We start from the raw sequence: 15,185 nt of genomic DNA, 5'->3' as shown, positions 1-15,185 counted from the left end.
ATGCTGTGATGTTGTGAACGTAATGCTCCAAGTATCATGAGAAATGGGAAAGTGTGCTGTGTATTTAATTCGTTGATGGGTATATGCATGTTCATGAACCATTCCTGGAATCACACAATTCAAGCTCCCTATATATATAATGGCAGAGGAATAGGTGAAAATAAAATAAGTTGGTTCCCCAAATTTGGGCGTCTATATCTGATGATGAATCAGATACAAAATAATTTAAATGAACTTTCAACTTCTCATGAGTCTCGGTGAAATAACATTTGTTATTGTTTTGAGCTGATGTAAATGAATAGCAAATGTCCAATTAGAAACTGAACTAGTTTCTGTTTGAGTTTAGCAGGATCATTGAAATTTAGACAGGACCAGTAAAATTCTTATTTTAGTTATCACTCAGGTTAGTGGGGAGGGGAAATCCTTATTTCCAGCTATGCATTAGTAAAGATTTCATTAAGTTTAACCAGTATCAAAAAATGAACTACTTCTTAGGTACAAGTTGGTGGAATCATGAGCAGTGGAAAGCTTCTGAGTGGAGTTTCATTTTCTATATACTTTCCCTGAGTTTTTTAAAATGGCTAAAATATAAATACCTTACATCTATTATTTTATATAATAGTTTCAAATTGTCATTGTGGCAAAAATGCTTAAATTGCTTACATTGAGTCAATCATGCCCAAGTTTAGTTCTCCCATCAATTAACTGTTAATTTTACACAGCAACATCACCAAAGGGTCTTATTATCGATTTTAGAAATAATGTTAAATGCATCCAACAGTTTGAAAGTACAGAAGTTATGTCTTTTGTATGATACTGAGTGTTTTAAGTGTGCCAGACTCTCACTGAGATACTGGTTCAAGTCCATCCCAGATCATGTCAATTCAAATGCTGTGGTGTGTCTCTGAGTAAGGGACATCTCTTTACTGTCTCTGTAGTCAATAGCCCTTCCTGTGCTGATATGCCAGTATACATCAATCAATTAGTCTCCTTCCCCAAGATGACTACTTGACTTAGATGTATTTAAGATGTTTCAGAAAACTTTCAAAACAGTACACCAAAGACACACACAAATGCATACACACAAACACACTACATCACAGATTTATTGCAGATACCAGTACTCACAATGATCTCCACTGTAACATTTTTTCCTTCTGCAGGTCTGAAATTCTCATCTAATGGCATTACCCTGATGTAAGCTGAAAATGGAGGGTCATACAATTATTTCATTACATTGATAATTGCTGAAACGAAACTGTTACTTCAGTAACATAACATGGACAGAAGGAAGAGACTGCATTTACTTAATATTCATGAACTAAGTTGACACGCATGTCACAATGACAGAATTTGAAATATATGGGTGCATACATGCCAAATGTACCCAAATGTGAAATATACACCTAAACATTATCTCATAGATGTTGAACATGCATGAAAGAATAACTGCTAACTCGGAACAAAACTGAAAATAGCAGATTTAACAAATTTAGAAAAAGCAACATGAGCCTTTTTACACAAATATAAATTATACAATTAAAGATGCGTAATCAGAACAATAGATATTTAAGCAATGATGTTCCTTTGGTTGCCAGATTTCATTATGTTCCTGCAACAAACATATGCAGAGAACCACAAAGCATATTTTAATAAGTAAGCAAGCCAAAACTATCAAGGCCTTTCTGACCATTACTGGAAAGCCCCAATCAAATTAGGCTTGTCCACTGACTGAATGCTAGCATAAGTGACTGACTGATAGCTGGGGATTCATAATTACAATGCTGTCGGGCATTTCCGTGCACCTAAGATTTCCGTCTCCAATATTGAAGTGTAACGCACACTGAATTTGACCGATTTACAAAAATAAAATATTGCAATGCTTGTCATTTGCAAAGAGACAATTTTCACCAGAATACTCTGCTCAAAATTATATTAATTTTGGATCACCCCTGTATTTTCATGTTTCGCGTTATATCAGCCTATGCTGCGCTCAGCTTTGAAAATATGTAATATTTATTCATCAGGCAATATACATGAAATACGTTTTTGTCAGCTGCTCAGTCGAGTAATGAGGTCAGGTTTATAGCTAGTTCTACAAAATGCCACGTAACAATTCCAATACTGTATATGTAAAGAGATTTTAGGCAAACTTGACCGATCTTATGAAACAAAATATAGTAAGGTTCAATATTTTATAACAAAAATAAGCTATTATGTGGAAGAGAAATATCAATGAATAGGATATAACGTGTGTACGTCTTGTTTATGGGGAAAACACACTAAAGAATTTAGAAACAGACTATATGCCTCAAAATGTCTTGAGAATCCCGTTGACACGTTGGGTAGCAGACGATTTTGTATGTGCGGGACAACTTGTTGCAAAATTTGAAATTCGGATTAAGATGCAGAATTGTTTAAAGGTGTACATTTCCATCTTTTATATAATGTATATATTTGTTTGATTGTAATTTTTTTTTTAAATAGTAAATATGATTTTCTGTATTACAGGTTCAAGAAGGTCATGGAGTGGGTATTCATGTTGACATTTAGAAAAAAACATTTTGATATGCATTTCAAGTTGAAATGTGGGATACTTTTGTACATTTTATGACTATAACTTTCCTTAATTAAATAATATGTATTATTGATAATAATAGTAATAATAATAATAATAATAATAATAATAATAATGAGGACTTTGTATAGCGCCTCATCTTTAGAAACTCTAAGCGCTTTAAAACATTAGACAACACCTATAGCATGAAACACATATGTAATGATATTATTACAGAAAACAAACACCATTACATTAGAAAACATAAAAACATGAGGTAAATATTTAAGGCAGGGAAAGTTATTAGGTCTTTAGGTTTGTTCTTGCAGTCGAAATAAGTTGGTTTCAAGAGCACTCTTGAATGGGATTATTGTGTCTTTGTGTCTAAGTTCAGTTGGCACTTCATTCCACGTTGCTGGGCTCTGGTATGCAAAAGAACATTGTCCGTATGACTTCGTTTTCATAGTGGGAATAATGAGTATACGATTGTCAGAAGAGGAGCGTAAGTATCTTGCTGGTGTGTACACATGGGTGAGGTGGGAGAGGTATGTTGGACTGGAGTCTGTCATTGAAACATAGTACAGATAGCAAATGTTGTGATTGATTCTGGATCGAATGGATATCCATTGTAGGGTACAGAACAGTGGGGAGGTGTGCTCTTATCGTGGTACTATGAATATGATCCGCGCAGCTGTGTTTTGAACTTTTTAAAGTTTGAAGTAGATATTGAGATGAACCAAACAAAACTGAGTTACAATAGACCAGTCAAGAAAGTACTAATGAACATACAAGTGTTTTAGTGGCATCAACTGAAAGATATTTACGAATGGAGCTGATTTCAGCACAAGATATGCAGCCTTACATATGTTTATGACATGTTGGTGCACCGTGAGAGTGACACCTAGGTTTCTTTATGACTGTGTGAATGTAATGTTGGTGTTATTCATATTTATTGTTTGAGGTAAAGGATGTGACTGAGAAAGTCTTTTTGTTGCGACCAGAATGGTCTCAGTTTTATCATCATTCATCTGTAGCTTGTTACTTGTCATCCAAGATTTCACATCAGAACTACACCTCTCTACACCTTGGATGGTAGCATCAACTTCAGCTGAGTGGCTAGATTTGTATGTTTGGGTGTTTGGTCTTGCAGTCGAAATAAGAGAGTTTTGAGAGCCCTCTTGAATGTGATCACTGTGTCTTTATGTATAAGTTCAGTGGGCAATTTCATGGTATATTTTGTCAAATGCTGCAGACAAATCAAGGAGAGTGAGGACTGTAATCTTTCCGCTAACCAAAGCAGAGAGAATGTCATTAACTACTTTTAGAAGAGTAGTTTCAGTACTGTGGCAAGGGCGATATGCAGATTGTACATTGCTAAAAATACTGTTTAAATTCAGGTGAGATACAAGTTGGGATAGATTAACCTTTTTTAAGATTCTTTGATATGAATGGGAGATTAGAAACTGGGCCGTAGTTCTTTAAATTGTATAGTCAAGTGATGGTTTCTTCAGCAGAGGCTTTACAATGGCAGTTTTGAAAAATGATGTGAATTCCCTCGATGAGAGCGAGGTATTAATAACATCAGTTAGTGAAGGCAATACTGTATCTAAGCACTCAAGCAGCAGTGATGTTGGAATTGGATCAAGTTCACATGACTTTGATATACTCTTCATCAACACTGTACTTACTAACTAAATAGAGACAAGTTCAAATGTTCGTAATGGTTGCCGCTGAAATTTTGTATCCCAACTGTATGGTGACGACGAGCCAATTGAAATTGTGTTGTTATGCTTAACTCTAATGGTTTGTACTTTGTCACAGACGAAATTTGCAAACAGGTCTAGAATGTCAACTAGAGAGAAGGTAGTTGGTGGAAGTGGTATAGATTTGTTCCTTGACATTAGCTTGTTAGTAATCTGGAAGAGCTCTTTGCAGCTGAAACTTTCCATGATCTTAGTACTGTTGTTGTTGTTGTTGTTGTGGGGTTTAATGCCATTTTCAGCACACGATAGGCTATATATGGCGTCAAATAATAATGGTGGAGGATGAACCCGGAAAACCCCGGAAAGAACCACCGACCCATGAGAAGCTACTGAAAGCTTTCTCACATACCCACATTGGCTGACTCTGAGACTCGAACCGGCGCAGACAGATGTGAGATGGCAGTGATCCGTAACATAGAGCGCTTTAGACCACTCGGCCACTCGGGCCCCGATCTTAGTACTGTAGTGGGATGATTTTGCTGCATGGACTATGTGACTTTTTTTAGCGGCTTCATATATTTGTTTATGAATATTGTGTCTGGTGGAAAGCCAAAGCCTCTCAGCTTTACGGCGATCTCTTTTAGAAGTGCAAATCTGGTCCCTAACACTTCTATACCATGGAGAACACTTGTGAATTGAATAAAACGCACTTGGTAGCGGGGGTATGTTTGTCGAGCAATGAAAGCAGCAGTTATCGAGTTGTTCTGCTGTTGGAGGTAGGCAAGTTCATATGTTTGCTTGGGTGTCATGCATTAGTTTTGTTCTATTTATCATACGGAGGTTTCTCATAGTAGCAAGTAATGGTGGAGGGTTAGGGACTGATACGTCAAGATGGCAAATAATGCATAGGTGATCTGATGCAAGTTCGTGGGATACCAGGGAGGAACGTATAATATTATCATCAGGTCTATAAAGAATCCAGTCTAACATGTGACCTTGTTTATGGGCTGGTTGGTTAACTGACTGTTTGAGGTTGGAAACATTAATGGAATCTAGGAGGTTTTATGTGTTTGGGTTTCCGAGACAGTCAAAGTGAAAGTTGAAATCTCCAAGAATAATCAATTAATGAGGGCACATCATAGCATAAACGGATTGACTGGCGAGTATCACGTGATGGCGGTTTGTTCAACAACAAAGAAAGTTGTAGCGGTGGAGCAAGACAGCTGAGAAAAAGTCTAATTGCTCTCGTTTCCAAAACAAGGAGATGAAGAAACATCCAATGCATGAAGAATACAATAAAGTAGACGAAGACAGGCAATTAACACATATATCATGAAAAACGGCACAAAAACAGAACAGCTGCTTCAAACCAGTTAAGTGATCTTGTACACTTCAAATTATGATAGTTTTTTCTTGATAAAAAATGGATGTTTGACCAAAGAAACATGTGATCTAATGTTTATAGAAATGACATATCGCTGCGCAGAATTACCCGATGCACAGAAATGGCCGTCATAGGGGGTAGTCAACAATATTAACTTGAAAGATGCCCCTTGTTTTATAAAACTTTCAAAGTCTTGAAATGAGGGCAGAACAGATTGTTCTTATTACGGTGAATAAATGTGAGGAAAAAAAGGTTGAAACGTGTATTATTATCAATTGTTTCTATTGCACGTGTCCTTTTACCTGAAAATTGAGCAGTTTATTAAAGTCAACATAATACCTAACAACACTCCTCAATAATACGAATGGGTGCATTTTTGCAAGACTTTATTCACCTTAAAATGTGAGCTAAATTTATAATAAGGCCTGATAGACAATACTGAGGGTTTTTCTTTACACAAAAAAAAACAAAACAATTATACCATGCAAAACGTTATCACGCGAGTAAAATGTATGGTGCTAAAAAAATCCAAACAATAGAAAACAAAAACAAAGACCTGGTCTAATGTTAATTTTCAAAAGTTGCTTGGGGTGACAGTTACCTCCTCTAGCCCGATAAATCAGCTCCTCACCCGTGATGATTTCGTCCAATCAGTATCAACACAGATATGTGGGGTTGATTTATCGGACTAACCCTCCCCACCCTCTAACATTTGCATAGATATTGTACGGTTATTTACAAGGCCACATCGAGGGCCCCGAGTGGCTAGTTGTCTAAAGCGCTCTCCGTTACGGATCACTGCCATCTCACCTCTGTCTGCGTGGGTTCGAGTCTCGGAGTCAGCCAATGTGGGTATGTGAGAAAGCTTGCCAGTAGCTTCTCGTGGGTCGGTGGTTCTTTCCGGGGTTTTCCCGGGTTCTTCCTCCACCATTAATACTGGCCGCCATGTATAGCCTATCGTGTGCTGAAAAATGGCGTTAAACCCCACAACAACAACAAGGCCACATCGACATACATATGGCTCAGAATGGCGTACTCTCTAAAAGACTTAATACATTTCAAACCATACATTCGTGCGTCCACGCAAATGTTTGCAATGTGCAATATTTTGGAGACACAATTAGCTAATTGTTCACAAGGTGCAGTGTCATGATGCATATATCAATCTAGGCTGGCTCCAGTCAAACGTATACATATTGGCAACAGCTAAACAGTGGTCGGAAACCAGGCTAATGCTCTTGAAGAGAATCCGAAGTCGTAATGCAAGCGCCTCCAACAATAAATAGCACAAATGCGAACATTAAATTTACACAATCAGTACGAAACCTAGAGGTCGCTCTCGAGAGTGCACTCTTTTTACACAAACATGTAATGAACACAGGCAAGGATGCATATCTGAAACTGAGGCTCCTATCGCCAATTTTCGGTTGATGCCAATAAAACCTGTCTTCCTTGGTACTTTCAAGACTTGAATATTGTAATTCAGTTCTGTTTGATTTGACTCAGTATCCACTACAGAAATTAGGTACACCTGAAAATGGCGACTAAATATCTGAATTGACAGTCTCTCAACTGAACAAAGGTGTCTGCCAATTGCTTTAAGCGTAAATCCTGGTATAGACTTATAATCAGAAGGTGTTTATGCAACTATTTGATTCCCATAGTACGACCCTTACAACAATCAGAGAGCAAAAGGTTGATAGTTTTAACTGGCTACTTCAGATGTTCTAGTCGGAGCATGTTTTGCTGTTGGTCCAGATTGTGTATACATGATGTTATTAGCAATGCAACCTTTTCTGGACCTCATGTAAATGCTATTGCCTTTTACAGTTCTGTGAATGTAAAGAAAATTCAAATATACAGTAAGGGACAACGACAGTATATATATATATATATATATATATATATATATATATATATATATATATATATATATATATATATATATATATAAGCTTCGACTTAGAAACCTCCCCGTCCCCTGTCCCTGGAAAGCGGCCTTTCTTAAACAGCAGTGTCAGAATCGAACTCTGTTGGTCAGATTCGTAACCGGAGGGGGGGGGGGGGACTCAAGTTACTAATCATCATCATCATCATCATCATCATCATCATCATCATCAGACCCGTATTCTGGAAGACTGTTGGGACTCCGCACAAGACCTAACAACTAGCCTCCTCCATTCCTCTAAATTTTCCATCTTTCTCAATGAGTCGGTTAGTGTCAAGCCTGTCCACTCTAGAATGTTATCTTCCCACCTCTTTCTTTGCCTTGTACAGTGCATTGTAGGGTTGTCTTGGCAAGTCCTGATGATCGTGAGACATGACCATACCACCGCATTTTCCATTTTTTCACTATGATCAGGAGGTCATTGTGAGGCCCATTGGCTTGTCTTATCCTTTGCCGTATTTCTTCACTGGTGATATGGTCTTTGTATGTGACCCTGAGGATCTTTCGGAAACATCTCATCTCTATAGAATGTATCATTTTCTCAAAGTCCACTGTTATGGTCCTGATTCGCAGGCGTAGAGAAATATGGAGATCACCAGCAAGTAAATCAGTCTGACTTTTGAGCTGAGTTCTTGTCCTTACATATGGGCTTCAGTTTTTCAGCGCTGCTGTTGTCTGTGCAATCCTGGAGAGTATTTCAGGCTTTGATCATTCATCTGTTACACTTGGCCCCGAATACTTGAAGTTGCGGACTGTTTTTAGCTTTGTACCTTGGACCCTGATGTCAGTGCTGATGCACTTGATGTTGTTGGTCATCATTGTGGTCTTCTCTGCACTAATGTGAATGTCATATGCTGCAGAGGCTCTGTCAAGGCTCTCTACTAAGCTAGCTAATTCTTATTCATTTCCTGCTAGTCCACCAATGTCATCAGCAAAACGTAAGTTGATGATTGTTCTGCCTCCGATACTGACCGCCCCTGTATGCGTAAGTAGTGAAGGGGGATATTATAGGGTCTATGGGACTTATCATTAAAAATACCCTTGGGACAATATAGGGTCTATGTAAATTTAACATGGAGAAAAATCGTGGGACAATATAGGGTCTATGGTAATTAACATGGACAAAAACCCTGGGACAATATAGAGTCTATGTAAATTTAACATGGTCAAAAACCCCTGGGACTGTATAGGGTCTATGAAAAATTGAAACAGGGAGGGTCTCTATTTTTTTTTTTTAAAAAAAAAAAATAAAAAACAAAATAAAAAAAGGGGTAGGCAATGGAAAGGCTATCTCTTTTCGAGAAATATGGCTGGCCCTGAAAAGGGCCTTTGGGTTTATGTTAATATTAATATTAACATAGATGGCATCTGTTACATCTTATTCTTCTTCTTAAACTCTTTCTAACTGCCGGTCCATACACAAGTACCCTCTTGAGACATCCTCGTCTTTCTATATAAACTCTCCTCATCCATAGACTTGTATCTGTCCTATCAACAACAGTCCACTTGGACCGGACATACATGAGCATGTCCGTCCTGAACATCATTGTTGACACAAGGGTTGAAGATTGAACGTCGGTCCACATCTTGAGGCTACTAGAAACAGGTGAATCAATGCACTGAACTGCGCTTATTTATAGGTACAGGTAGGATTGAAACGGATTGAGTTCATTCACCAATCCGAACACGCGTTACAAAATTCAGCCAGCCGCATCCAATCCGAAGAGAGCAGTCTGTGACGTCACGTAGTCAATATAGATCTGCTAGCGCTTGTGTGCAGTCAATCTATGCGACAGTGATTCAACATGACGGAAACTCAGAAAGCGATCCAATGGGGTGCACCAGCAGCAGAGACCGCCCAAGGGAACCCGGACTTACTTTCAGAAGAGGTGAATTGGGATTTTGTGGATTTTCTCTCCTCGCAAGAATTTGTTCCGGAACCTTCGTTACCTTCTTCATTACCGCAAGTGGAGAATTTTAGACAGAGACAGAAAGAAGAATTGGAGAAATTTATACAACGACAAAAGGAAGCGGAACAGGCTTTTCTCCTACAGCAACAGCAACAAGAAGAAGAGGTAAGAAAAAAACAACAGCAGCAACAGCAAGAAGAAGTAGCAGCAAAGAAACAAGAGGGTGAGAATCAAACGGTCACGGTACTGTTGGACATTTTAGCGGAGTTAAGAAGTCTGAAACAAATGTATCAGTCTTCTTTATCACGACCGAAGAGAATACGACCTTCCCGAGCTAAACACGTCAACCCTGTGACTAAGCCTACCGTACCACCCTTAGTGATTTCAACCCAATCATTATCATCATCAACATTACGCAGTCCAGAAGTAGGTCTTGGCCGTGGCAAAGGCATAAGGCAGTTAAAGTTGATTGCTTAAACTTACCCCTACATCATAAAGAGAAAAAGGCCCTTTTCAGGGCCGCCCACATTTCTCGAAAAGAAATACAATTTCAATTTGCCAATAACTCAAAAAAACCCCCACCCATTTTACCTTATAGTACGTGTCTGTGTATGAGTGCGTGAGTGTACGTTCTTATTTTAAAATCACAACTCAAAGACACTAACCTTATATCATTAATTTATTCTTTTATCCATTTTTTACAATCCAATTCACAATTCACAACACTTTAATAAAAAGTTCATTGACTTCTTCTTTCTCCTTGTTTAGTCTCTCTGTTTTTTGAATTTCTTCACCGTCTTTTCCTCATTTTCTTCCCTTCTTCTTTTCTTCTTCTCCTGTTTCTTTGCCTCTTGTAAATAGAATTGTCTTTTTTCTTCCTCTTCTTCCTCTAAAGAATCCCTCTCTTCTTTCGAAGAATCCCTCTCTTCTTTCGAAGAATCCCTCTCTTCTTCTGAAGAATCCCTCTTTTCTTCTGACTCCTCTTGTTTCTTTTTTGGGCAATCTGGAGACCAATGTCCTTTTTCTTTACAATAATAACAGGTATCTTGACTTTTGTCTTTTTTAGTCCCTGTTTTTGTTCTTTTTTGACGGTCTGGACACTCTGAAGACCAATGCCCTTTCTTCTGACAGATATAGCAAGTATCTTGACTTTTATCTCTAAAGGAAGGAGAGTAGTCCGTAGGCTGGTCTGAAGAGAATTTTCTAATGACCCCTCGCAAAGCTCTGACGAAACGTTCCATCTGGTTAGTCTCTTCCATCGTTGTGGTCGGCTTGAGAGTGAAATGAATAGTGAAAGGATAAGACACACACCCTTTTATATACGCTGGTCTGCTATGACTATAAAGAAGCTCATGGTGTTTGAACTTGAGCCATTTGACTTTTTGCTTTCAAGATGAAACGATCTAATTCATTCGAGAAGAAAGAAGAAGAAAGTAAGAGGCAGAAACGTGATCTATCGCCTCGAACCAGGGCTGAAATCTTGGCACAAATTCATGCCAGTGATTTTGAAGAGGACATGAGTGAACCAGAATTTGAAACCTCTAAACCAATTTCACCACCCTTAGTCAACCCTGAAAAATACTATTCCATTCGAGAGACGGAAAAGCGTTCCTCTAGAAAATTTAGAACCACGGCTTACAAATACACGGTGAAGTTTAAAGATTTCAAGTCCGAAGTACCGTTAGAGAAAGCAGAAGGGTTCACCACCGGAGTGTGGGATTCTCTGCTCACTGCACTCAAGCGAAAATGTCAACCCAAAGAAGACGATCGCTTGAGACTTTCCATACAACACGACGGTTTGAAATCCCCTGTTTGGATCGAGTTTAGCACCCCTGCAGAATTGACCGCTTCCAAAGTCATGGACAAGATTCAACACGTGCAACAATCTAATGACCAGTTTGATATCACCGATGGAAAAGCCACATTGGACATGACCCACGTCTCTCCTCCTCAAGGGACCGGACGCAAAAAGATGTTATTGGTGAACGACCTTCGCAGCATTAAGCGTAGCCTTGTCCAAATTCACAATCCTCATGACCAGATGTGTTTAGCCCGTGCCATCGTGGTGGGACGAACCTATGCCAACAAGAACGACACGGCAGAATGGAAAAGAGACTGGTAGAACATTCGACAATCGGACCGAGCCAAACAACGAAGTGAAGCATAACTCCTGTTACGACAAACTGGCATATCCAAAGACACACCCTGTGGCATTCCTGAGATGCAAAAATTGCAAGATGCCCTAGCTCCACGATACACTTTGAAAGTGCACCCTCAAGAAGTGCGCGGGTCTCTGTTGTTTCGAGGGCAAGATTTTAAGGACGGAAAATACATTCATGTTTATCATCACGATGACCATTTCGATACCATTACCAGTATCACCGGATTCCTGGGATACGGTTATTACTGTGAGAAATGTGACCATGGTTATAATAATCGAGAGCAACACAAGCATTGTGGATCGAAATGCTCAGGATGTTTGGCCTCTTCACCCTGTCTGAGCGAAGAACCAGTGCCTTGTTCGACTTGTCTGCGCACGTTTGTCAGCCCTACCTGTTACCAACAACATCTGAAAACGCAAGGTTCACAGAAGAAATGTGCTTGTCAACTGCTGAGATTGTGCCCTACGTGTGAACAAGTCATACGTACCAATAATACCAAGGCACACGTATGTTCAGGAAAGAAAAAATGTCACATTTGTCACCACATCGTGGACTTGGAACACCAATGCTACGTGCAAAAATACCAACCCCCACCAGAGAAAGAGGACGGTCACAAGAAGAAAGGCAATTTCATCTTTTTCGATTTCGAATGCATGCAAGAGACTGACATTCACAGTCCTAATTTCTGCGTGGCTCATCGAGCGTGCGAGAAGTGCATTCAAGAACCTATCTTCAGTCATTGCCCTCACTGCAGCAAGATTCCCGGAGGGCGTGAAAAAATCTTTCGAGGACCGAACACGTTAGCCGATTTTGCCCAATGGGTCTTAGACCCCGTCGACAAGACGTGGAGCCAAGAGGACATCGAACGTTACCGAGATTGTCATCGCCATGCCACAGTGATGGCTCACAATTTCTCCGGATACGATGGACAGTTTCTTTTGAGGCACTATACGGAACAAGGCACCGAGCGCCCTAAAGTGACTTTGAACGGAGCCAAAATCATTTTCATGCAAGTGGGACAAGTACAGTTTAAAGATTCTATGAGTTACTTGGCCATGCCTTTGAGTCGAATGCCTAAAACGTTTGGAATGACAGAAATGGCTAAAGGGTACTTTCCACACTTTTTCAATACGGAAGCCAATCAACACGCCGTTCTACCCCATTTACCTGAGGCTCACTATTACGACCCCGACAACATGCGTACCGAACAACGAGAAGCTTTCTACGCTTGGTACTAGGCTCATGCCTCAGACCCTTTCGACTTTCAGGAAGAAATGCTAAAGTATTGTCGTTCCGACGTGACATTTTACGACGTTGCTGTGGAAAATTTCGAGAACTGTTCATGGAACACGGAGGGGTCGATCCTTTGAAAGAAGCTTGCACCATTGCCAAAGCGTGTTCCTTAGTGTATCGACAACGATTCATGCCTGAAAAGACCGTGGCTGTCATCAGTCCTCAAACGACCCACTATGTCAAGCGTCAATACTCGGTCAAAGCCCTACGTTGGTTACATTACTTGTGCGACAAGGAAGACAAGTGGATTCAACATGCCCGCAACGGAGGGGGCGAAAAGACCATCGGAACGTATTCGGTCGATGGCTGGGACTTAGAAAACCCCAAGATCGTGTACGAGTTTGACGGTTGCTTATTTCACGGATGTCCCGTCTGTTACCCTGACCGTGGCACTAAAAATCAGTTTTTGCAACGAACCATGGAAGACTTGTACCAGGACACTTGTCAGCGGCGCCTAAAGTTAGAACAGCAAGGATACCAAGTGGTGGAAATGTGGGAACACGAGTACGATCACCGTATGAAAACCGATCCCGAGTTTAAACGCCTCGTGGAAAGTTACCAGTTCATGGACCCGCTGAACCCGAGGGATAGTTTGTATGGAGGAAGGACCAATGCCACCTGTTTGTTGTACCAAGCCGACGAAGAGAAAGGAGAAGAAATCAAATACTTGAACGTGTGTTCGCTGTATCCCTACGTGTGCAAATATTGTCGCTTTCCTGTAGGGCATCCGCAATTGCTGACGGAACACATCGACCTGAAAAACATTCGACAATACGAAGGCTTGATCAAGTGCAAAGTTTTGCCTCCCACGAACCTATACCATCCCGTCTTGCCTCACCATTGTCAAGGCAAACTGATGTTTCCCTTGTGCCGTACTTGTGCCGAAACGTGCAACCAAGACCAACCTTGCCATCACAGCCAAGAAGAACGGGCCTTGACGGGAACCTGGGTCAGCGTAGAATTGTTCAAAGCTCTGGACATGGGATACCAACTGTTAGAAGTGCACGAAATTTGCCACTTTCCCAAGACACAACAATACCACAAGGGTGACACTACTCAGAAAGGCATTTTCGCCGACTACGTGGATGCCTTTTTGAAACTGAAGCAAGAAGCCAGCGGCTATCCTTCCTGATGTCACACTCCCGAAGACCAAATAAAATTCAAAGAGAAATACTACGAACAAGAAGGCATCTCTTTAGACCACATCGAGAAAAACGAAGGCAGGCGATCGTTTGCCAAAGTGATGTTAAATTGCTTGTGGGGTAAAATGGCACAACGACCGTGTTTACCCAAGACGGAATATTTGACAGAACCTTCCCGCTACTTCCAGATGATTCACGACACAACCAAATACATGAAACACGTGGACGTCGTTCGAGAGAATTTGATCTTGGTCAATTACGAAGAAGATCTGGACTTTGTACAAGACGACCCTTTTGGAAATGTCATCATTGCGGCTTACGTGACAGCCCTGCTCGCTTAAAATTGTACGAAGCTTTAGAACTGTTAGAAGAACGCGTCCTGTACTTTGACACTGACAGTTGCATTTACATCCATCACCCGATTCAACATCACCCTAACATCGAAGGAGACCGTTTAGGAGCCTGGACAGACGAGCATCCCGACGACAAGATTCTAAGTTTCGTCAGTGGCGGTCCCAAAAATTACGGCTACGAATACCGGGACAAACAAGGAGAAGTGCACACGACGTGCAAAGTGAAAGGACTGACTCTGAATTATCGTACCAGTCGAGTGGTCAACTTTGGGGTAATGAAAGAAGCCTTGCAATCGGGAGAGGATGGAAACTTTAAAGTGACCACCTATCAACCGAACAAGATTGTACGTTTACCCACTCACCACATCGTCAGTCGACCCTTGGAAAAAGTCTATCAAATTGTATACCAGAAGCGAGTGCGACTTCCCAATCACTTCACCTTACCGTACGGTCACGTCGGTATTGGTCTGTATATAAAAAGGAACACTAGGCAAGATCGATAGTTCATTGTGACTACCAAGACCGAGCGAACAAGATGAATACTTTGAAAGAGACATCGTTCCAGTTTGGGGATTGTAAAAAAGTTGTATCTTCCTCTAGTGTGACTAATATTGGATGGATAAGACCCATGCATTGCGACGGAAAATGTCCGGAAGGAAACTGCGATTGTCCATGTGGTTACCATTGTAATTGCGTAACGGAGTTTGCAGACGAGTGCGATTGTGAGCCTTGC

General features: G+C 40.5%; 1 protein-coding gene across 1 annotated transcript in view; it reads right to left on the bottom strand.

Moving 5' to 3' along the window:
* LOC149773176 (complement C3-like) overlaps nucleotides 1-15,185 on the bottom strand; it is a 519,398-nt gene that overhangs the window by 377,784 nt on the left and 126,429 nt on the right. Inside the window, exon 4 of the mRNA XM_089946681.1 lies at nucleotides 1,129-1,202. Coding sequence (XP_089802807.1) covers nucleotides 1,129-1,202 — 74 coding nt within the window. The remainder of the gene's footprint in view (nucleotides 1-1,128; nucleotides 1,203-15,185) is intronic.

This window comes from Sinohyriopsis cumingii, unplaced genomic scaffold (genome assembly GCF_028554795.1).
Source record: "Sinohyriopsis cumingii isolate HCF-2022 unplaced genomic scaffold, ASM2855479v2 utg000837l, whole genome shotgun sequence".
NCBI lineage: Eukaryota > Metazoa > Mollusca > Bivalvia > Unionida > Unionidae > Sinohyriopsis > Sinohyriopsis cumingii.
Note: the sequence above shows the minus strand (reverse complement) of the source record. Positions and strands in the feature narration are given on the sequence as shown.